At 51.7% G+C, this 24,047-nt stretch overlaps 1 protein-coding gene and 1 pseudogene across 12 annotated transcripts; one reads left to right on the plus strand and one right to left on the minus strand.

Moving 5' to 3' along the window:
- Positions 1 to 39: 39 nt before the first annotated feature.
- On the minus strand, positions 40 to 7,216 carry LOC309654860 (large ribosomal subunit protein uL11 pseudogene; annotated as a pseudogene). 4 transcript variants are annotated; one of them, XR_014268840.1, is made up of 4 exons: positions 7,082 to 7,216; positions 2,575 to 2,802; positions 1,948 to 2,132; positions 40 to 997 (listed from the first exon to the last, which is right to left on the minus strand). The product of XR_014268840.1 is annotated as a large ribosomal subunit protein uL11 pseudogene (transcript). The 4 variants fall into 4 exon arrangements; XR_014268842.1 differs by lacking the exon at positions 1,948 to 2,132 and adding an exon at positions 6,365 to 6,503 and having other exon boundaries at positions 7,082 to 7,196; XR_014268839.1 differs by lacking the exon at positions 1,948 to 2,132.
- SPINT1 (serine peptidase inhibitor, Kunitz type 1) lies at positions 6,691 to 17,337 on the plus strand. Of its 8 annotated transcripts, XM_082449337.1 has the most exons (11): positions 7,049 to 7,176; positions 7,391 to 7,930; positions 12,909 to 13,036; positions 13,268 to 13,406; positions 13,517 to 13,687; positions 13,863 to 13,889; positions 14,229 to 14,354; positions 14,469 to 14,519; positions 15,545 to 15,715; positions 15,953 to 16,000; positions 16,436 to 17,337. In XM_082449337.1, exons 2-11 carry the CDS (start codon positions 7,432 to 7,434, stop codon positions 16,645 to 16,647), a joined length of 1,572 nt encoding a protein of 523 aa, XP_082305463.1. In that variant the 5' UTR covers positions 7,049 to 7,176; positions 7,391 to 7,431; the 3' UTR covers positions 16,648 to 17,337. The 8 variants fall into 8 exon arrangements, with proteins under 8 accessions (XP_082305460.1, XP_082305459.1, XP_082305463.1 ...); XM_082449334.1 differs by having other exon boundaries at positions 6,691 to 7,104; positions 13,863 to 14,354; XM_082449333.1 differs by having other exon boundaries at positions 6,691 to 7,089; positions 13,863 to 14,354.
- The last annotated feature ends 6,710 nt before the right edge of the window (positions 17,338 to 24,047 follow it).

A 24,047-nucleotide genomic window follows, 5' to 3' on the forward strand; every position in this document is an offset into this window, starting at 1 on the left:
CAAATTATCCCCATATTTATCAGCTTAAAACAGTAGGCATTTATTATATCACTGTTTTAGTAGGTGGCTTAGCTGGCTCTTCTGGCTCAGGGATTCTCAGAAGGGTGCAAGCCAGGTGTGGGCCAGGACCGTTGGCCAGACATCTGTTCCCTGCCATGTGGAGCTCTCTAGAGGGCTACTCAACACATGGCAGCTGGTTTCCACAAGAGCCAGGGCACTGAGGGGCGGGGCGGGGGCGGGGGTAGGCAAGATGGAAGTCACACTTTTTTTTTTTTGGTTGTCAAATAACCCTTTATTATTCTTCTTTGCAGTGCTTAACTAGCTGGGCATTCCACCGCACCACTGTGGATGTCATCTATGATGTCGTGAGGGTGGTGGCCATCAACATTGCAGCCCACAGACTGGGCGGCCCCCAGGATCTCTTTAATGGTTCCAGAGAGTTCTCTAGCTAAAGATTGATGCCGCATCTGTCGGGCAATGTTGACAATCTCATCAAAAGTCATGTTTCCACTGTGCTTAATGTTTTTCTGCTTCTTCCTTTCTCTTGGTGATTCCTTGAGGGCTTTGATGATCAGGGCAGAGGCAGAAGGTATCACCTCAATCTGGGCCTGTCGGTTCTGAATGGTCAGCGTCACTGTAATCCTCAGACCCTTCCAATCACCAGTTGCCTTGGCGATGTCATCACCAACTTTTTTTGGAGACAGACCCAGGGGGCCGATCTTGGGGGCCAGGGCAGATGTGGCACTGACTGCCCCACCGGTGCACCTCAGGTACACGACTTTGATCTCGTTGGGGTTGAACTTAGGTGGCATGGTGGAGGTAGCTGGTGTCGGATGAATCCGGATTCGGGACGACCGAAGAAAATTGCACCTTGGCCTCCTCCGATCCGAAAGCCAAGAGCAAGTCACAGTCTTTTTGTAACCTAATCTAGGACGTGACATCCCATGACTTTTGCTGTGTTCTATTCATCAGAAGCCAATCACTAGGTCCAGCCATGCTGAAGGGGAGGAGATTACACACACAACAGCATGAATACCAGCAGGTGTGGATCATTGGTGACCATTTAGAGACTATCAAGCACACTGAAATATTGTGAGCATTTTTTTTTAATTTCCCAAGCAGCTATTTCACTTTTTAAAAATTTATTTATTTATTTGCTGCTCTGGGTCTTCACTGTAGCACATGGGCTTCTCTAGTTGCAGCACTTGGGCTTCTCTAGTTGTGGTGCATGGGCTTAGTTGCGGTATGTGGGATTTTAGTTCCACGACCAGGGATCGAACCCGGGTCACCTGCATTGGGAGCAAGTAGTCTTAACTGCTGGACCACCAGGGAAGTCCCATGAGCATTTTGGACATTAGCAAAATTCTCCAAAAATTCCCCTTTGAGGGAATTCCCTGGCAGTTCAGTGGTTAGGACTCTGTGCTTTCACTACCAAGACCTGGGTTTGATCCCTGGTCAGGGAACTAAGATCACACAAGCCTCAAGGAGTGGCCAAAAAAAAAAAAAAAAAATTCCCCTTTTAGGGCTGCAGCAGTATCTGAGGGGCCTTGTCTCCTTTACATAAAGATTGAACCAGTGACAGCAGCCTTGCCTTGAAAAATATTTCAAGGGTCATTACTTTCCCCAAAATTCCTTATCAAAAATCCTTGGCTCTGCGTTACCAAGGGAATTAGAAGGCTTTTATTTAGATCATTAAAACTAAAATTTATAAAATTTATTTATTTATAATCATTAGAAAATTAAAACTAAAATTTGTTCTGTAAATATATTACCCTTCTGTTTCAGTTATTATTGCCACAAAACAGTTACCCAAAAACTGGGTTCTCCTCTTGGTGGGTGTTGAGCCAACAGATACAATCAAGCCAAAGACTGGGAAAAGGAAGGATTCATTATTACTTGCAGCAAGTAAGGAGAACACCAGGGATCTTTCCCAAAGCAGCCTCTCACCGAACAGCAAAACTATGGAAGTTCTGAGCTAAGGGTACATGCATATTCATGAAGAGGCTTGAGCAGAGGAGAATTCAGCATAGAATTAGGGCAAAGGTTGACAGAGTCTAAGTCTTGGTGGATTGAAGTCAGGGGGGTCAACATCATCATTCCGTCCTCCACCTGGGTGGGGGCCTTAGTTCCTGCTGAACTCAAAGACATATAATTATGTATTGAATATATCCCTTGAGGAGGAACTAGGACTCTGCTTTATCACTGCACTATTGTTTGACTGCCTTCTCTGTTCTGACATTCCTTTGTTCCCTCAAGATCCTTGTTACTGAGACCTGTTTGAGGGCAAGCATTGTGGCCAGGCTTAGATCACAAAATGGCTTCTCTCTTTTTTAAAAAATTTGTCCTCGCAGCACGGCTTGTCGGATCTTAGTTCCCCGACCAGGGATCGAACTGAGGCCCCCGGCAGTGAAAGCCCGGAATCCTAACCACTGCACTGCCAGGGACTTCCCCCAAAATGGCTTCTCTTATGTCAAGAATGCCATTCCTGATTCTCTTTCTCCAGGGACCCGCTAACCTAACTGCTTATGAAATCACACCAAAATTTAAAGGCTTAAAACAAACAAATTTGCTCACAATTCTGCAACTTGAGCAGGGCTTCACAGGTGTAGCTAATCTCTGCTGGGACGCGTCGGCTGGGGCTAAGGATGCAGGATGGCTTCACGAAGCTAGTCAGCTGAGGTGACTGTGAGATAGCCAGATCCCTCTCTCTCCCTTCAGTCTCTCATCCTCCAGGGTCTTGCTCTCTTCCGGTGGCCTCTCTCTTCCTCAGGGTAGTCAAACTTCTTTACATCACAACTGGTTCTAAGAGGGGAAAATGCAAGCCACAAGGCTGAGGCCTGAAGGTCATGTGGCACCACTTCTGCTCTGTCCTACTGGTCAAAGCAAATTATGGATTCAAAGGGAAGGGAAAGATAGATGTCACCTCTTGGTGGGAGGAGCAGCATGCGCTTACAAGGAAGGTGAGGTCCTGTCTACCATCTTTGATAGCCATCTTTGTAGACAATCCATTATACCTACTTACAGAAACCACCAGACCACCATCCAAGACAAGGCACTCAGTGTTTCTTTTCTAGTAGTGGTGTTAAGGACTGAATGTTCTCACCAAAACACCCACTCCTAAGATCAGTGGTTGGTACTGGTGGTATGGCAAATATGAAGGAAACCTGTAGCATAAACCCTGGCTTTCTCTTTCCCAAGTTCATAGAGAGGGAGTGAGCCAAGTGGTCTAACAAAAGAGGTAACTTACCAGACAGCTCTCCTTGGGCCTGCAATGTACAATTAGAAAACAATATCATCTGGAAACGCTTTGCAGGAAGTCAGGTCAGAATCACAGAAAGGACCCAAGATTGGCATTCAAGAGACCTGAAGTCTGGAGGTGGCCTCTGCCACATACTATCTCTGTGTCTCTGAACAAATCAAGGACAAATCTCTGGGCTTCAGTTTCCTTCCTATGTAAGGCGAAGGGCTTTAACTAAGGTCCCCAGTACCTCTGACGCTCTCTACCTCTCCACAAACCAAACTTTATGAATCCATCCAGAGGACAGCTGGTTCTATACACACTGCTAAAGAGGGTCTTGGGGGTCACTGAGGATCTGAACAGGTGAAGGGCAGATGAAGGCAGGGCTGCAGTGTTACCGAGTCCAGGCTCACTCTGCTCGCCAAACAACAGGCCAATAAATCAGGAGACGAGCTGTTGAGGCAAGGAATACGACTTTATTTGGAAAGCAGGCAGACCGAAAAGATGGCGGACTAGGGTCCCCAAAAAACCATCTTATCGGGGTCTGGATGCCAGTTTCTTTTATAGAACAGAGAGGGGGAGGAGGTGAGGAAGTAAAGTAAAAAGGCCGTATATCTTGCAAAACATCTCCTCCTGTGGCCTGCATCAGGGAGGGGATGTGTTAATTTCTTCTTTGCAGCCAGTCACAGGTGGGCAGGGTCAGATTGTCTCCCTGTGAGCTGAACAAAGGCACTTTAGTTTAACATTCAGGCACAGGGGCAGGGTTCCCTAAGGCAGGCCATTATGTATGATTATAATAACAAAAACAATGAAAAGCAAAGGTTAAATTCAAAGAAACAAATCCAACATGGAGTCAAAATTGGCTCTTCCCTGGGGCTTCCCTGGTGGCGCAGTGGTTAAGAATCTGCCTGCCCTGCCAGTGCAGGAGACACGGGTTTGAGCCCTGGTCTCGGAAGATCCCACATGACGCGGAGCAACTAAGCCTGTGTGCCACGACTACTGAGCCCCTGTGCCACAACTACTGAAGCCCGTGAGCCTAGAGCCTGTGCTCCGCAACAAGAGAAGCCACCACAATAAGCATGCGCACCGCAACGAAGAGTAGCCCACACTCTCCACAACTAGAGAAGGCCCGTGTGCACCAATGAAGACCCAACGCAGCCAAAAATAAATAAAATAAATAAATTATTTTTTTAAAAAAAGAAAAGGCAGGGGGCACAGATGACTCCCAAGTGACTGGAACAGTGAGATCAGGAGAGAATATGGAGAGAGAAGCATTTTGGGGCTAAATATGATCAATGTGGAGTTTGTGATGATGTAGTTTTCTCTTCACCATGAAAGCATTCCATGCTCACTAAAGGAAACTTCAGAAATAATTTTTAAGCTAGGAAGAAGAAAATGTTACTTCAAATTCCCATCATTCAAATGCCATCACTTTCACCACTTTGGTGGACTATCTTAGTCTTTTTTCCCCTTGTGTGTAGGTTTTGTCTTCTGGATATAAGAAGCAGCATAAGGTAGTGAGAAAAGTGTAGTTTTTGATGTCAGAGAGACTTGAGATAAAATTCTGGCTCTGTCACTTTTTTCAGGTGTCAAATGTTTTATCTGTATTAACTCATTTAACCCTCATACTAACCCTGTGAAGCCCCACTTCATATACAAGGAGGCTAAGGCACAGAGGGGCTAAATAAGTTGCCAAAGTCTACAACTGATAGTAAGTGGCAGATGAAAGAGTTAAACCCAGTAGTCTTGAGTCTGAAGCCCACAGGCTGAACCCCTACACAGTCTTGCCTCCCACTCTTCACTGCGTGACCTTGATGGAGTTTAGTGAGCCTCTCTGCAAAGCAGAAACTATTCTCAGAGCTGTTGTGGGAATCAGAGATCACAGATGTCGAGTGTCTGGCCTACAGCAGGCATCTCAAATGGGGGTTGATCATCACTTGAAAGTTTGTGTTTCAGGCAAGTTGAATCTGAGGTGAGGGTGGAATTTCCAGCTGAAGTCAGAATTGTAAGTGCAGTAAAGCAGTGTTTAGGTGCTGAAGCAACAGACTTGGCCTTCCTGGACTCCAATCCCTGCTCTGCCACCTAACTGCCACGTGACCTGACAAGTTCATCCAGCTGTCTGAGCCTGTTTGCTCATCTGTAAAAGGGGAATAAAAATAGTACCTACATCCTTGGTTTGTTTTGAGTATATGGGGCAATGCGTGGGAAATACATAGGGTTTGGGCAATGTCAGGGCTTGACAGATGTAGGTTTTTGTAATGGTGTATATGATGGAATGGAAGTAATGTGTAATGTGTAATGGTGTAATGGAAGTAATGATTAATCTGTAGTAATATTACCATAAGGTAACAGTCTCCTGTGTTAGGATTCTTGTATGCATAAGGTATTGAAGGAGGCAGGAATCAAATCTCAACAAAATCCTTTCTTTCCACAAAGCACAATCATATGCTTCATTCCTGGTGTACCATCATTGCTCTATGGTCCCCACTGTGCCTGGGGCAGTGGAAAAACCCAGAAAATCCAGAGAAGGGGAGACAGACCTCAGATTCCCACCCCCAACACTCATAATGTGGGCAGCTAGGGAATGTTCCAGTTTAGCCAGGAAAATGATTGAAGGGTTGGCTACAGGACCTAGTAGGTAAAGCTGCTCTAGATAAGAAAGTAGGAAGACCGTTCCCATTGGGCTGGGGTTTGTTAAGTCATCATGAAAAGGTGTGGAATCTCTTTTGGGGGAAAGCATTAATAGGACCAATCTTGCTCTGTAAAGAATGGGCTTTAGGAGGAGTTCTTCTCTCAGGAAATGCAATGAGCCTGGCTTCAAGGAGTCCATGGCTCTGTGAAGGTCATTAGCTCAGCTACTTTGGTAAGCTGGAATTTCTAGCTTCCAGGGATGTTACTTCACTGGAAGAAAGCAGCCAGATCCTGACCAGGAGCACCCCACCTGGTGAGAGAGGAGAGGGATTCTGCAGAGAAGGGATCAGCCCACCAAGGAGGCTAACAGGGACTCAGCTCCGACAGTGACCCGAATGTAAACGTTAGTACAAGATGAGGAAGGGCCTCAAACCAAAAGGAACCACTGCAGATCAAGCAGGGAAGCCTGGCCGCTGGAAATCTCCTGTTTCTCACTCTGACAGAAAGGAGGGCTTCCGGAGCTGGCAAAGGTGGTGACGATGGAGCAGGCATCCTGGATTCCAGTTACCAAAGGTGCAGCCACGCAGTTTCTGGGATCTCTTCCTGCCACAAGATGGAAATGATTTCCTGAGGGCTGACGACGACAGCGAGATCTTTTGCATCGGGCTTTCCCCCATTTCTTCTCCGCCGGCCCCTTCCCAAGCGCCTCAGGCCTGGGTCTGGGAATGCCGGCCCGGACCGGAAAGGGAGGCCGGAGGCAGCCGCCCCAGAGCGCCCGACCCACCCTCGGGTGCCTGACTTCGCTGAAGCGTCCTCCTGACCTGTCCGGGCCTCCGGGAATAGGGGTGTACTTCTGGGGTGCGGGGAATCCCTTGAGGCTGGACTCGGTGGATCCAGCGGCCCGGGGCTGGGCGCCCCAGCCTCTGAGCCCCTTTGGGCACCAGGCTGAGGGAGAAGGGTCGGGGATCCCGGGGATGCGGATAGGCGGTCCGGAAGCTGGGGCTGGACAGGCGCACCGGGCGTGGGCGGCGCCGGCGGCGCCGGGGTTAATGTCCGCCCCGCCCCGGCCGCGTTGACTCAGTTTCACCAGAAACTAGGGGGGGAGGAGGTGGCAGATCCCCAGCGCACCGGACACCGGGGCGGAAGCTGCGGCCCGAGCCGCGCAGGAAGCCGGGACCGGAACCTCGGCTGGCCCGGCCCCGCCCCACTCACCTGAGCAGGTAACCAGGGCCGAGGTGAGCGAGGAGGAGGTGAAGCGGGTTCTGAGCATGTTTGGCCCTTTGTTCTCTGCTCGTTCGTGTGTCCGGGTACGTGAGCTCCTTTAGACGTCCGTCTGGCCGTCCGTCGGGCGGTCGGGTCACCGGAGTGTGCGTGGGAGGACCGGGCCCGCGTGCCCCTCTCCACTCCCGGGGTGCTCGGTGCTCCCCGGTCCTCCCCTTCACTTCCTGCGGGCCCGCCCACCTACCTTGAAGTCTCCCGGCTGATCCGATGTCTCCTCCTCCGTCCCCTCCCCTCTCTCAGGTCGCTATCACCCTCGGAGCTCAGGGGCCCGCACTGTGAAGATGATCCCCGTGGGGAGGAGGGCGACGGTCCCTGGGGGGATGATGGCCGGGGCCCGCCTCTCCCAGGCCCGCATCCCAGCGGTCGCCGTGTGGCTCCTTTGCGCGCTCGGCCTCCTGGGCACCGAGGCCGGGCCGCCGCCCGTGCCCCCCAGTCTGCTCACGGCCGACAACTGCCTGGACCGCTTTACCCCCGGGGTGCCTGCCTTTGTGCTCGACACCGACGCCTCGGTGAGAAATGGCGCCACCTTCCTGCGCTCCCTCACCGTGCGCCGCGGCCGGGACTGCGTGCACGCCTGCTGCAGCTCCAACGACTGCAATCTGGCGCTGGTGGAGTTGCAGCCCGACGGCGGGGAGGCCGCCATCGCCTCCTGCTTCCTCATCAACTGCCTCTACGAGCAGAACTTCGTGTGCAAGTTCGCGCCCAGGGAGGGCTTCATCAACTACCTCACGCGGGAGGTTTACCGCTCCTACCGCGAGCTGCGGACCCAGGGATTCGGAGGTAAGGACGAGGGTGCCAGGATTCGGGGAGACTCAGAGAAGGGACTGGTTTTGGAGTCCTGCGCGAGGCATCAGAACGCAGTTAGGAGGAGAGTCCCATTCGACCCCAACTCCTCCTTAGAAGTAGGCGATACAAACAGTAAATAAAGGACAGGCTACAGGAGTGGGGAGGGCTGACACCCTAGAGCACAAACTGGCTCCTGAATTCAGGATGTTGAGTGGGTTGGTGCTCTGGGATGTGTGTACAGGAGAGAGGACGCAGCTTCTCGGGATTCTCTCTTCTGGCCCCAATAGGCCAAGTCAGGGAGTTAGCTGTCTGAAGGCCACCTGGTGACTAGATAGATAGAAGATACGCCTGGAGCCTTGGCGGAGCACTGTCCTAGGCACCTTGGTGCCTTGTCAAATGAACCTGGTGAAGGATAGGTTCCTTCTCCACTGCTGGGCTTGGGATTGGTTATAGCATCTCTCTGTACTCCTCCCCCCACGAGCTGATTTTTTGGTGGTCTGGGGGAAACTGCCAGGCCCCCAGAGTCTAAAGAACAAGCCCAGTCTGGGGGTGACCCAATTGGGGAAGGGGCGGTATTGAGGGTGCAGTAGCCTAGAGGCTCTGGGGTGGGGGTGTGGAGGGTTGCTGGGTGAGTCAGCCCACTGGTATGTATACCTGGTAGGGAAGGGATGTCAGCTGTCCAGGCAAGTGTGTGTGTGTGTGTGTGTGTGTGTATGTGTGTGTGTGTGTGTGTATAAGACAGGCAGGGCTCTCCCTGCTTAGGATCTGGTAACCAAGCTGTCTGCTCACCTTGTTTACTTCCAGAATAAGAGCAAAGTCGACCCAGGGCTCCTTCTCTTTCCTCCTGGGACTGAGCAGTTAGCTGGGGTCAGGGTCCCTCCAGAGACCTTCATTCCCCATTCTCTCCACCTGCTGTTCTGGCCAGGTGGGGCTCCAGGGCAGGGATGGGTCACTCTGATAACCTCTGTTAGCTCTCTACAGTTTGCTGATTGCTATGCCACTCAGCGTCTCACTTAGGCATCATGACAACCACCTCTGAAAAGGGTGCTATTAGTAGTCATCCCACTTTTAGATTAGGAAACTGACTCCCATGTTAAATAATTTGCCCAGGATAACACTGCCCACAAATGGGAGACCTGGGACTCAACCCCAGGCAGGACCTCCAAAAGTCCTGTGCTGTTCCTCACACAAGACCAGCTTTCTGGTAGAAACCTGTCTCTGATCCAGGACAGCTCAGTGGACAACAGAACCAGAGACTGGGGAGCCCAGTGGCCAGGATTGGACTGGAGCTGGGTGGTCTCAGTTCTGGAAAGTAGAAAAGGGACTTTCTTCTCCAGCCTTTCCTCTTCTCCCTATCCCTCCAATAGCTCTGGATCTCTGAGGAGAGGTAGGGTGGAGATTCTGGGAGGGGGACACTGTCTCTGGACCAGGCTGGGCCACTGAGTCCCACTGGGCCAGGGCCTGAGCCTGTTCCACAAGGAAGCAGCAGAGTGTAGGTGGTGATACTCTAATTGACCTGAGCTGCCTGCCCTCCCTGCTCTGCCAGGACCCCTCACTGTAGGGCTAGCGCCTGAAACTCTGGGGTCTGGTCAGGAAGCTGAGCTGGATGGGGCCTTCCTCATCTGGAAACCTCCCCACCCCCTGACTGGCCTGGTTGGCACAAGACAGGATGGAGTGGGGATTTCCTGGGACCTGTGGGGAGTTGGGTAGAGTTTGGACTCAGTGTGGGCCCCAGGCCATTTCAGGGCACCGCAGCGTTTTGGGGAGTGGGGGATGCCATGTGCATGTCAAGGAGTCCATTCTCAGCTGAGTCCCATTAGAGAGGCTGGAAGTACAAAGAGGGTACAAAGAGGGTCAAGCCACTGTGCCATCCTGGAGGCTAGGCTAGGGTAGACCGAGGTAGGCAAAGTGGGCAAGTGCTCAGGGCTTCTAAAACCTTTGATTTACTGGGGAGAATCCTCCCCAGGGTGGGTTGATCTGTTTCCCCTTTCCTGCCTATGGCCAGGCCAGTCCAGTCCAGATTGCTGGGGCCTCCTGAGCACCCTGCTCTTTCCTCCTCTCCCCTTCCCCCTCTTTCCGTTGGAAGAGTGGCTTAGAAGGTGGAGTCTGTGTTTCCCTTGAGAGTCCTGAGGCCTGGCAGCTGGGGGAGGGGCTGGCTTTATTGCTACTCTGGCCCTTTGCTCTCTTGGGGGTGGGAAAAAGGGAGTGGTAGGGCAGGGCATCTGCCCCTTGCTCCTGGGGGCTGGGGCTTGGAGAGGACCAGCTGTGTGTGGGTGGACATTGCTGATTTGGCCTAAGGTCTGCCGTGCCACTCAGCTTGCCACTTCCACCCTGGGGGCCAGTGGGGCTAGCCTATCTTTCTGCTAGTAGACTGCCGAGGAGTCTGTCTTCTTTCCCCTTTGCAACTGCTGTTTACTTCCTGAAAAATGCAAGGAGGGAGGAATGGGCTCCTCCCAGCTCACTGCCCCCTTGGCTTGGCCTCTCACCTCAGGGCCTGAGGATGGCCCCTGTTGGGCCCTTAAGCCACTGGGCTGGGGCTTGGTTCCAAACAGGTACTTTCCTGCTCTCCCAGTCTTATTTCCCCTCAACCCGAGGTTCCCTTTTCTCATTCCCGTAGCCCTCTGCACCATTTGATGTGTTCCTCTGTGGAAGTTCTCCCCTCCCATCCCTTTGCTGTCACTGTGTGTCCTGGTCTTCTCACCTCTGGGACCACCCTCTGAGAGTTCCCTGTTGGCTCTGCTTTCTCTGCCTCATCAAAGAGGAATCCCTGTGACTCAGCCTCCTACCAGCTGTTCTTATCTCTTTACCTTCTCTTCTTTGAACTCTTACACTTGATGTAACCCTCTGCAGAGCCTCTGTGGAGGGCAGTTGGGCAATACACACCCAAAGTGTAAATGCATATAGCCCTCAACACGATTCCACTTGCAGGAACTCATCTTGCGGCTATGCTTAAACATGTGTAAAACAACTTACCAGGCAATCAGTCACTATACCATTGTTTATAAGAGCAAAGAATTGGAAACAATCTCAGTGTCTGTCAACACATCCTATAATTGGATACTGTGGTGCTGTTTTAATCATAATAATAAACCCTGAGGTAGCAAGGGTTAGTTCTTAGTAGGGAGGGAGGGAGGGAGGAAAGAAGGAAGGAAGGAGGAAAGGAAGGAAGGAGGGAGGTAGGAAAGAAGGACCTACATCAAGAGAGACTGATGGACTGGTTAAATGTGTTGTAAATTTTGGTGCATTCATACAGTAAGTATTATGCAACAACAAAAAAAAAGAAGAAGAAGTTCTTTATATATTGCTATGACTGATTTCCAGTATATATTAAGGGAAAAGCAAGATGAAGAACTAGCATGCTTGTGAATATTCTATACACTCTCTCTTGATACTCACACATACACATACACCCAAACTAGTAATTGAGAATGCCTCTGGAGAGAGGAACCTGGGGGTTTAAGAACTGGGGACTTAATTCTCACTACCCTTTTGTATTTTTTGCATATTTCATCATGTACATGTATTACCTAAGCTAAAAACAAAAACAAAAACAAACAAACAAAAAAAAACAAAACCCAAAGATTATAAAGATTATTTAAAAAATCACACTTCGAAGCACATATGGCCTGCAGCATGGTGTTTTGATGTTTTGGAGAGAGCATGAATCAGACCAGGGTTCAAACCCCAGCTCTGCCGTTTTGAAACTGAGCGACCCTGGGCAAGTCATTTAACCTCTCTGGTGTCAATTTGCTCATCTGGAAAGAGGGGCGAGAATGCAGTTGTGGCAGGATCTATCCAGCCCAGCCCGTCTCCTTAATGTCCACCAAACCAGTCTTGCAAATTCCTGACTCCTTGCTTTGGCTCATCATGTTTTCTGCTGTCATCAACAACACAGAACATTCTTCCCCACAACCAAACAAATAAAAACAAAAGGATCAAAAAAGCCTTTCTCCCTTCTTCACAAAGCCTTGCCTTTTTCCTCTAGCTTGCTGTGGTCTTTCCCTTCTCTAAACATCCACTTCCTTTTCTTGTACATGTATCACACAGCCCTTCGTCTTGTTGGGTCTTTCTCCCATTTTGCTTCCTGTTATTGGGTCTTACCTGCCTAAATGGACCGTAGTACCCTCAAGGGCAGTGTGTCCATTTCCTAGGGCTGCTGTGCCATGTTACTACACCCTGGGTGAGTGAAGACACTAGAAATGTACCGTCTCACAGTTCTGGAGGCCAGAAGTCCAAACTCACGGGGTCAGCAGGGCCACACTCGCTCTGAAGACCCTGGTTGGGGGAGGGTATGGTTGCCTTGCGTCCCCTTGTGACTGGAGGCAGAGTCTGTCTGAGGTGACAGAGGCATCCTGCTCCTGTGCCAATCATCGTGGGACACCAGGGCTTGACGTGGTGCTGCCTGGGGCTCTGCTCAAGGTCTCTGTCCGGATGGGCTTCTTAGCAGTGATATGGGCTGCAGAGTGAGGGGTGATGGTGTTAATTACACATTGACTTATTTGGCTTTTCAAAAGTATCGTTACTCTTAACTTTTTAAAGCAATTAGCACAAGTTCCTGCTTATTGTAGAAAACAGGAAAAGTCCCCCTTCCAAATATATGTGCATATATATATATATATATATATATATATATATATATATGTATATTGATATATATATATAGATATATATCAATATATATTGATATATTGATATATGTATTTTTTTTCTTTTTTTCCTAAATAGGATCAGATGGCAATGCTGTTTAGTTATTTGCTTCAGAAAGTTGGTTTTACAACATAAAAATGTCTTAAGTATAATATATCTAAACAGAGGGCAAGAAGATGGTTTACTTGTGAAATTGCATCTGTGTCTCAGGCAGGCTGCCGAGTCCTAGGTTGGTCTAGTTGCGACCCATAAGGCACCAGCCCCCCACTCCAGGAGAGATCCTGTCCATTCAGTGAGAGTTGACCTTACTTCACCTTCCTCCCAGGGTCCCGGATCCCCAAGGCCTGGGAAGGCACAGACTTGAAGGTACAGCCACAGGAACCCCTGGTGCTGAAGGGTGTGGAGAGCACAGATTGGCACCTACTGCAGGGTGACACAGACGTCAGGGTAAAGGTGCGACGCTGGGCTGGCTCCCTGACCCCCACCTCAGCTCTCCAGGACCCCCTTTCGGGGGCCGTAGGCCAAACTGCGGCTCCAGGTGGGGTGGGGTGGATAGAAGCTGGGGATCCATTTAATACCAACTCCCTCTGCTCCCCACGGTGGGGCAGGGGGGCTGACTGGGAGGACCTGGGGCCAACCAGGGGCATCAAGGGGTCCCAGCCTGATGGCCACTCCTGTGTTTAGAGGAATGATCCAGACCAGGTGGAGCTGTGGGGACTCAAGGAAGGCACCTACCTGTTCCAGCTGACAGTGGCCGGTTCAGACCAGCCAGAGAGCACGTCCAACATCACAGTCACCGTGCTGTCCCCCAAGCAGACAGAAGGTGAGGAAGGGGGTTGGGGAGGCAGACCCGGGACTCACCCACCCTCTGCACCCTGCTCCAGCTCTGTTGATTGGCCCTCGGAGCTCCCTCACCAGCTTTCCTTCCCCCAGAATATTGCCTCGCATCCAGCAAGGTGGGCCGCTGCCGTGGTTCCTTCCCCCGCTGGTACTACAACCCCACAGAACAGATCTGCAAGAGTTTCGTTTATGGAGGTTGTCTGGGCAACAAGAACAACTACCTTCGGGAAGAAGAGTGCAAGCTTGCCTGCCGCAATGTGCAAGGTGGGCCTTTGTGAAGCAGTGTTGGGGCTCAGGTGACATTCCCCCAGGGTAGGTGTTCTCTCGTCACGGGTCAGGGAGGTGAGCGTGGGAATCCCCTGTCCCCAGGCCCCCTATCAGCTCATCCCTGCTGGGGCCTGGCCCTGCCTCCTCTCACTTCTCTGTTTTTCTCTCCCAGGCCCCTCAGTGGAAAGGCATCATCCAGGTGGGCTTTGCTCCTGTCCTTATTCCCCTCACCCCTGCCAGCTCTCCAACCTCTCTCAAGTCCAGGCCCCTGACCACACTGCCCTGGCCCAACAACCCATTCCTACCATCAGGATGAAGGCCCACGAGTGCCCCAGCCCTTGCAGCCCAGGATCCTCCTATCAGCTTCTGCCCATTTTGTGTGTAGGAGGGTATAAGGGACAGGGGTGGAAAGGGAACCGGGGTTGTGTCATGATGCCACCTTGGGGTAGAGAGGGCCAGGTAGATGATGGACTCCTGGTATTTGCTGGCCGCTGCTTGAGCCTGACCTCACCGTCCACCCCGTCCCGCCCCCACCCAGTGTGCTCTGGCACCTGTCACTCCAGCAAGTTCCGCTGCAGTGATGGCTGCTGCATCGACAGCTTCCTGGAGTGTGATGACACTCCCGACTGCCCCGACGCCTCCGATGAGGCCGCCTGTGAAAAATGTGAGGCCTGGGGGATGGAGGGCGGTGGGCGCAGCAGGGGAGGTCCAGACCACTCACCCCACACCTCTGGGAGACCCTTGTCGGGTCTGTGCCTCTGATTTTTCATCTTTGCAGATACCAGAGGCTTCGATAAACTCCAGAGGATCCATTTCCCCACAGATAAAGGTGAGCTCCTGCCCAGGTCCCCTGGGTCAGGGCTGGCACTGCTATCCTCACTCATCCCATCAATGGGCCGAAGGCCTGCTGTGTGTACCAGGCTGTGGGCAGAAAGCTGGGTCGGGGGGTGTCCTGGACTTTCCTTCTGTGTTTCCCAAGCATCATACATCCTCTTAACACGTTCAGAAATTTAGCCATGCCTACATATCACTGAGATGTTATTGATTTAACTTAACGTATTAAAAAGGAAATTTCACGTCACTACTGTAAATGAAAAGCCACTATTACATGCCACGATCTGAGACTGACTATTAAAATAAGTATAATAGGGACTTCCCTGGTGGCGCAGTGGTTAAGAATCTGCCTGCCAATGCAGGGGACACGGATTCGATCCCTGGTCCGGGAAGATCCCACATGCCGCGGAGCAACTAAGCCCGTGCGCCACAACTACTGAGCCTGTGCTCTAGAGCCCATGCGCCTAGAGCCCGTGCTCCACAACAAGAGAAGCCACCGCAATGAGAAGCCCACACACCACAACGAAGAGTAGCCCCCGCTCACCGCAACTAGAGAAATCCTGGGCACAGCAACGAAGACCCAACGCAGCCAAAAATAAAAATAAATAAATTTTAAATAAATAAATAAGTATAATAAAACGTGGTAATAAATTTTAGCTGGACATTGTTGTCTGCCAAGGCTCAGGCCCTTAGCCTTCTTTGTTAAAAGGTAGACTATCCAGTGCTAGAGAGAAAACCAAGCCCTTGATAGAATTGGGAATGCTGAAAGAAAATTGAAAAATAATTATATGAGTCAGTCTAGGGTGATTCTGGGCCTAAGCTTACTCTCCTGTATTTATCTTCCTTGCAACACTTTAGATGGGCCAGATATTTCTGGGGCCCCCAGGCCCTCATTGAGTCACAGCCATCCTCAGCATGAGGAGGAGGGTCAGGAGGTGGTGGGCAGCAACGATGTGGAGCCTGGTGGTGGCAGGGAGGCCCCGTGGACACTCACCCCTTTGCCTGCTCCTTACCCCCCAGGCCACTGCGTGGACCTGCCAGACACGGGCCTCTGCTTGGAGAGCATCCCTCGCTGGTACTACAACCCGTTCACTGAACGCTGCGCCCGCTTTACCTATGGCGGTTGTTATGGCAACAAGAACAACTTTGAGGAGGAGGAGCAGTGCCTTGAGTCCTGTCGTGGCATCTCCAGTGAGCAGGGCTGTGGGGGGCGGAAGATGGGGAGGGGAAAGGCTTAGCTAGAGCATTTGGCTCCGTCCCAAGGCCTGGGCTGGTCACACCTCGTCCTCAGAGCACCTGGAGTAGGGGTGGGAAAGGATGGCATTGGGTCTGGGGCACTGCTGAAGAGCAGCTGTGTCCTTGAACCCTTCGTATTGACTTGTCTCTCCACGACCCCCGCCCCCTCCCCCCACCCTGATCATTTTGTAGAGAAGGATGTGTTTGGTCTGCGGCGGGAAAGCCCCATTCCCAACACAGGTAAGCCCCCATCTGCCCTGTCACCACTGAGTAGATATCAACTCAAGGATCAACTCACACAATTGGTTGTGACTGCCTAAGCCAGTGTTGAGAAGGATCCTGAGGTTGGCTAAAGGGACAGAGTGCCACGATCAATAGTGATATCTGCCAGGGGCAAGGGAGAGAAGCATAAAAATGCATGCCAGGTGTGTGTGCCTTCAGCATCCCGGGCCTTTCCCCACACTACCTGCAAGTAGAGCAACCTGGAGCCGAGACCCAAAGCCCATCAGAATCCCTCCCACCGAGCTCCCAACGGAGCTGGTTGAGCTGCTCACATGCCCGAGGGCCTTCCACGCCCGGCATCCATTTGCCTTGGTCCCTTCCGTACAGAGTGGGGGTGGGCGTCAGAACTGAGCAGGCCCTGGGAGCACCTCATTTGACTCCTTCTTCCTCCAGGCTCCGTGGAGGTAGCCATTGCAGTGCTCCTGGGCACCTGCATCGTGGTGGTGGTAACCATCCTGGGTTACTGCTTCTTCAAGCACCAGAGGAAGGGCTTCCACAGACACCGCCACCACCACCCCCCACCCTCTACCCCCACCAGCACCAAGGTATCCACCACCGAGGACATGGAGCACCTGGTCTACTACCAAACAACCCGACCCCTCTGAGCCTGGGGCTCTAGAGGGCTCTGGCCAGTTCTCACCTGGCCCTGCTTCCTCCTTGCCAAGATGGAGGCCTGGGCTGAGGAAGACTTTGGGACCCGACTCCTCCAGCCTGTTCTGCCTCCAGGGCCAGGGCTCCAGACCCTCTTGGAGGTGTCTCAGCTAAGCTCAGGCTACTTGTTCCTGAGAAAGCTCAAGGGTCTGCAAGGAGCAGAAAACCTCTGAGCCAGGAATCCCACGCATGGTTGGACCCGTCTGCCTAGGACTTCAGAGGAAGTTGGAATTTTGCTTCCTGTTCAGAGCTGCCTGCCCCCATCCCATGACCTTGGGAAGGGGCCTGGGGTGGCGTCAGAGGCTGGAGGCCCCAACTCCGTCCTCCAGAGCTGCCCCTCCCACCCTGCAAAGTCCAGGGCTGGGGTGCGGGGGAGGACGTCCCTGTATATTCTGTGTTGTACAGAGCTGCTTTCTGTTTATTTAATGCCGTGGCGGGTGGGTGAGAGGAGTGGAAAGCGGCTGTCTGGCTGCTGCCGCCTCTTCCCCTTCCCCGCGGAGTGAGCCCCAACCTGGCCTGGGCTGGCACACACAGCCAGATCTTCCGCACCCCCCAGGGCCCTGCAACATCACACTCCCTCCTGCTCCCCTACTTCCCACCGGCCCCAGTCCACCCACAGTGTAATAAAGTGATTTGTCCTGTGAGTCTCCTGCCTCTGCTCTGTGGGCCACGAGAGGGACAGAGCTGCACGGGGAGATGCAACTGCCCCGTCCTACCGGTTCAGGCTTTGGTCACCCTGTTTAGCAGGTTTTCCCGCCCTTCCCGAAACTGTCCTAGCCCCAGCCCCTGAGGGTCGGGAGAAGTGCCAAGTCTGACCGCCAGGGGGTGGGGAGGGGAGAAAGGGCCGTGGGAATAGGGGGGGCCTAGGGAGGCCACGGAGCACTGTTTCTTCCGGGTTTGAGCCTGCAGTGTGTAGTTGAGGACGGGGGGGCGGGGTGTGGGGGAAGGGGAGGGTGCATAGTCTTGAACCCTGGTTCTTTTTTTTCCCCGCGGCGTTTGGGAATCTTATTCCCTGACCAGGGATGGAACCCAGGCCCCCTGCAGTGGAAGCACGGAGCCCTAAACACTGGACTGCCAGGGAAGTCCCCTGAACCCTGGTTCTTATCTCTGCTCCCTTTGGTGTGGGTTCAGGGGTCCCATGTGGCCAGCCACAGAAGCCTCTGCTTCTTTACCGGAGTGTAGTTGCTCCCCAGGCTCTGAGGAGCAGAGGAGGAAGGAGCCTTTAGCTGAGGTGCTTCTCTCCAACCCACACCCCTGCATTTGTTTGAGCTACCTGCCTCTTGGTGCCCACCCCCCCAAAAAAAGAAAAGATCATCCCTTTAATTCACTTCATTGTCTTTTTTAACAAATTTTCTTTTTTTTTGGCTGCATCACATGACATGTGTGATCTTAGTTCCCCGACTGGGGATCTAACCTGCGCCCCCTACAGTCAAGGCACAGAGTCTTAACTGCTGGACCAGCCGGGGAAGCCCCCATTTCTTCATTTATTCAACAAATTATTTATTGAGCTCCTATGTGCCAGGCACCACCAGTCATTAGAAATTTGGTTTTGTAAGATAAGCACATAGGAAGTACTATGTAAGTGCTTTACATATCTCAAGTGATTGCCTCAGCACACAACCCTGGGATGAAGGTACTATTATTAACCTCATTTTACAGGTGAGGAAACTGACTCAGCAAAGTTCAGTTCCTAAGGTCCTAGAGCTGGTACCGGAGGACTGATTTAAAACCTTACATTATGGCTCCAGAGTCTAGCCTTACAAAAGAGACACTTTTAAATTGTGATAAATGCTATACAGAAAAATCAAACGGCAGTGTGAAAGGTTGGGGGCTACTTTTAAAGGATTGAAGGGCAACCTAGGTGAATGTCCATATTTGAGTCCTAAGTGTACGGCTCAATGAATTTCTGTAACTGAACACACGCAGGAGCCAAGCACTCAGATCAAGAAGCAGAACCTTATTAGCAGCCCAGGATGGGCCTCCTTTTGATGGGTAACTTTCTCACACCTTTGTGTTCTTGTACCTGTTGTACTCAGCCTGCACCACCTCCCCCTTTCTCATCTTTCAACCTAAACTCTAGTTCTCATTCCTGAAATCCTCCTGCATACACACTGCTGGGGGGCACTTCCTACTCTACATCCCTGTGTCTGCTAACAGGACCTTCAGCACAGAGCACCCCCTTTTCTTTTCCATTTACTTATCTGTCTTCCCACTGGGTTGTGGGCTCCTGGAGACACAGGTGGTATCTTAAGTCATCTCTGGGTCTCCAGCACCCCACACCCCCTCTATGACCTTAGTAAATGGTAGTAGTTCAATAAACATTGAGCAGATGGCAGGGGGTGGGTCCCGTTACGGTGCTGTGGCTATTCCTATTTCATCAGGCACTGTATTTTTTTTTTTTTTTTGGCCGAGACACACAGCTTGTAGGATTTTAGTTCCCCAGCTAGGGATTGAACCTAGGCCCTCGGCACTGAGAGCACAGAGTCCTAACCACTGGACCGCCAGGGAATTCCCAGACACAGTATTTTTGATTCCTACCTTGCCAGCCACTCATCCATCCTTCAAAGCTCGAAATGGGCTCTATTCCTCTTCTGGTCTCCCCAGCACTGGGAACAACCTTCATTATCCCTTGGTTCTCTATGAGCACTTCCAGGCTGAGGTCAATTCTGTATCCCAATGCCTAGAAGAGTAATCAACACATAATAAAAGCTTAATAAGTGTTTGTTGGACCAAAGGGAGCATCCTCCTCTTAGGGAGAGGTGGAGATGAAGTGAGATGATGGCAGACAAAGCGCCTTCCCTAGGAAGAGCTGCTGGGAGGGAGGAGGGCAGGGCTGAGTCAGCTGGGTGACAGGAGGTGGGAGCACGGAGGAGCCGCTAGGGGGCGCGCTCACCACTGCTGGGCTCTGTCTTTGCTGCAAGGGTTGGATCCAGAGTACACAGTCCCAGGCAGGTGTCAGATGTGGAGCAATAAAAGCTGAGACGCAGTGCCTGTTCTTCTGCAGCTTACACTCTGGAGTGCAGGCAGAAGGAATGCAAATACTGTAACAAAACCATATGGTCCCCAAACTACTGAGATGTCCCCAGCTGTTCTCTGCTCCATCCCCAGCCAAATGACTCCCTTTCTCAGAACTTTCATGCCTCCCAGGACTTCCCTGGTGGTCCAGTGGGTGAGACTCCGCGCTCCCAATGCAGGGGGCCCGGGTTCGATTCCTGGTCGGGGAAATAAGATCCCACATGCGTGGGGCAACTAAGCCTGCATGCTCTAGAGCCCGCATGCCACACCTAGAGAGCCCGCGTGCCACACCACTGAGCCCGCGTGCTCTGGAGCCTCCATGTCACAACTAGAGAGCCCCGCACGCCACAACTCCAGAGCCCGCATGCTGCAACTACTGAGCCCGAGTGCTCTAGAGCCTGTGCGCCACAACTAGAGAGAAGCCCACGCGCGGCAACGAAGACCCAGCGTGCTGCAACTAAGACCCGACGCAGCCAAATAAATAAATAAATAAATATTAAAAAAAAAAAAAAAAGACCCGGCACAGCCTAAATAAAAATAAGAACTGTCGGGGCTTCCCTGGTGGCGCAGTGGTTGAGAATCTGCTTGCCAATGCAGGGGACACCGTTTCGAGCCCTGGTCTGGGAAGATCCCACATGCCGCGGAGCAACTAGGCCCGGGAGCCACAACTACTGAGCCTGCGCGTCTGGAGCCTGTGCTCCACAACAAGAGAGGCCGCGATAGTGAGAGGCCCGCGCAGCGCGATGAAGAGCGGCCCCCGCTTGCCGCAACTAGAGAAAGCCCTCGCACAGAAACGAAGACAGCCAACACAGCCAAAAATAAATAAATAAATAAATAAATAAATAAATAAATTTAAAGTAATTATACAAAAAAAAAAATAAGAACTGTCATGCCTCCTTTCTTTGCACAGGCAGTTGCCTCCACCTCAAATGCCTCTTTACCCCCTGGAAAGCTCCTACTTACCTCGCGATCCAGCTCAAAAAGCCTTCGCTGTTTCACAGCTGTCCTCTCCATGCTCTCACAGCTCTGCTGCGTACATATGACCCATGTCAGCATAGTCTACCCTCATAGGGACAAGGCTCCTCGGGGGCAGGCATGGGGACTGGGTCTTATTTATCTCAGTATCAACCGTGCCAGGATCTGCTTGTGCATACAAGGTATCCCACAAATGGCTGTTGAATAAAACAGAGGCTGATCAAGCCATGGAGATTAAGAAAGAGGTTAAGAAACGGCTTCATGAAGGAGGTATAAGATGAGATGAGCAGGTGGGTTTGGGTGTTTCAGGCATAACAAAATCATAGTGAGCAAAAGCTGGGCAGGGGAGATCATGGGTCTTGTTTTGACTGGGGTCCAGCAAGCTGCTCAGTTTGTCTCAGGCCTTGAGAGGAAAAGCTGGGAGGCTGGTGGGTAGAGGTCACATTGGTGGGCACTTGGGGATTTGAACAGAGGGACAGGGGAAGGGGTAAGTGTAGAGGTAAACAGGCCATATCACTAGAGGTCACAACACAGGGAGAGGGGAAGGAGGAGGAAGCCACACCAAGTAAATCAGGGAGAGTAACCTATGTGAAGTACACAGTAGATGTGCAGTAAAGGCTAGTTGGCAAGGTTGCACGATGGCAGCCAGTTGGACTGTGACCCAAACAGTGGTTTAATTTCTTTAATTAGTCACTAACATTTAAAGAGTCAGGAAAGTTTATTTTTTAAAAATCCCATATCTCTAGCTTCTTGTGAAAACTTGGGAGACTGGCAGTGGGGGCCCACATTCCTGCATCAATTTAGGTCCTCTTGAGCGCCTCAGGCTCTAACCCTCCCCATCCACCCTGCCACTCCCAAGGTCAGGTGCTTGCCTGGGCCCTCCAGGCATTCAACCTTGGGCCTCCCATCATCTTATCCCTTATAACCCATCCCCCTTTCCTCATATGGGGGAGTTTTATTCAAAACTTATTGGTCCCAACAGTTCAAATAAACACGGACAAAAACTGGGTTGTTTCTCCCAAACCCATTCCTGCCCACTTAAACAAAAATCCCTGAATGAGGAGTGGTTTGCCCTATTGCACAAGACCACTTCCTTCCTCGCCACCGCAACTAGACTGAAGCCTGGGAAGGCACTGCTCAGTTCTCCCCGCACCCCACTCCAAGGATTGTGGTCAATGGCACCACCTAGAAACCCCAAACCCGGAAGCCTGCTTCAGCCCTGGGAGTGGCCCAGACTTCCCCGCAGGCTCTCCTTCCCCACCTGCAGTAGCTCCTGGGGTTCCATCAGCTGAGCCCAGAACCAAGAAGAACAAGGAAATAGACTGGGAAGGAAACTGAGAAGCCCCCTGTCATGAGGCTAAAAAAACCCACTTTTTTTACACAAAACTGGAAAAAGATATTTACCCAAATGTCCACAGTGTTCTCTTGTCATTGATAAAATTACAGGTGGTTTTTACTGTCTTCTTTTTGTTGACCTGCATTTTTAAAATTTTCTACAATAAATATTTATTGCTTTTGTAATATGAAAAATGTGTTTTTTGAAGAGGTATTGAGATCTATTTCAGAAAGAAACAAATCATCAGACGAGGAGGCTCCCAGGTGGGATAGAGACCATGGAGCTAGAAAAGGAGAGATAGCATCCTAAGCTCAGGGGAAGGGAGAAGCCCTGAGACCTGGTGACTGACTGGCTCATGCAGAGGGAGAAGCTGAGTCAGTGGGGCCTTCAGGCTTTCTGTCCTGGGAGCCTGGCAGTGCCACCGACAGAAACAGGGCTGAGGGGAGGGGGGGAAGCTTCAGGAGAACCAGGCAGAAGGTGAGGGATCATCAGGAACCAGATGGAGGCTAGTTTTATTGATTTTATTGCGGGTTACTTAGTTTTTGTTTGCTTTTGCCTAGCCTTACTGGGGAGGGATTTAAAGGCAGTTTAAAAGCATCTATAAACTATGAGATAACCTGAGTATAAAGTAGGACCAAGATTAAAAAAAAAAGAAGAAGGAACATAAAATAGGGCTAGGAACAGGGTAAAAACACACGTGTCTTGTAGTCTTTGGGCCACACACTTAGCTCTGTGTCCCAGCTGTGGGTGCATCCTGGTGAGGCCCGGACACTCCGGAGGTGAGCATGTGGGCCTGGTGGAGGGAACGAGCCGTGTGAGGGTGAAACGGAGGAGTGGGGAGATTACTGGAAGAGGGAGAGAGCGGACCCAGAGAGGAGAGCGGAAAGTGAGGACAGAGGCTCCTCTTGGAGGAAGAGGAAGCAGAGGAGGATTAGTTGGAGGGGCGGCGGGAGACCCGGGAAGAGAGAGGCTCAAAGGCGAGGGGTTTCAAAGCCTGCCAGGGTCAGGAGAAGAGGATGCTGGGAATGAGGAGCCAGCTGACCGTCATGAAGGGTTGAGGAGCCAGGTGGGAGCCTAGCGGGGGCAGGGGGCAGAGTCAGGCTGGAGACTGTTGGAGAAGTGGGGAAGGGAAGGAGAGCTGTGGGTAAGGAGAGGCCCGTGCTGCATTTCAGGCCTGGAGGGAGAGGCTGAAGGTACAGTGACAATGGAACGCTGACGGAGTACAAAGGATTACATTGCTGCCCCACCAGCTCACTTGGGGTTGTCTTCCCAGTGGATTTTCTCTGACCCACATACCCTCTCTTGCTTGATCCTCTTTGCAACCAGTTTATGACCTCAGGTTAACCAGGGTTAGTCTGTGGCCCCCAGAAACCCCATAGTGGTCTATGAAAAGCGAAGGATTTGGACTAGATGGCGAGATCCTTTCTATCCCAAAACTATGGTTACAGGTTACAGGCTCTAGGACCCCCTGAATGCACAGCTGGGGGAGGCTGTCAGAACCAAGCTGTTGAGGCCCAGAGAGGGGCAGTGACTTGCCCACAGTGGTTAGGGACAGAGTGGACTGGGAGGCCTGAGCCCCAAACTATTTGCTCTGACGTCTCATCTTCTCCAGACAACCAGACTCTTGGGTTCAGTTTCTGTCCTTTCTCTGGAAGTGGGACAAAGGAGCCAGGAGCCAGGCCAAGAAGCTGTCAGGGCTGTTCCCAAACCTCAGGAGGCTGGGATCCCAAGGTCCACAACCAGGTAAACACAGGCCAGCGCTGATACCTCTCGCTTGGCTCTTGATAGTTTCCTCCAAATCAGTTCCCCACTATTATCTTGCTTATAGTGGGCCCTGCAGGCCCCCTAGGAGCCAGGGAGGGGCAGACAGTACTAGCCCCACTTCACAACTGAGAGAAACTCAGACAAGGAAGAAGGCAGTAATTTGCCCAAAGTCGCCCTGCGAGTCAGGGATAGGACTGGAATAGTAGAACCTGTGGGAGGGATGGTCCAGTGGTTAAGACTCCACGCTCCCAATGCAGGGGGCCT

Source organism: Balaenoptera physalus (assembly GCF_965194825.1).
Source record: "Balaenoptera physalus genome assembly, chromosome: 2".
Taxonomy (NCBI): Eukaryota; Metazoa; Chordata; class Mammalia; order Artiodactyla; family Balaenopteridae; genus Balaenoptera; species Balaenoptera physalus.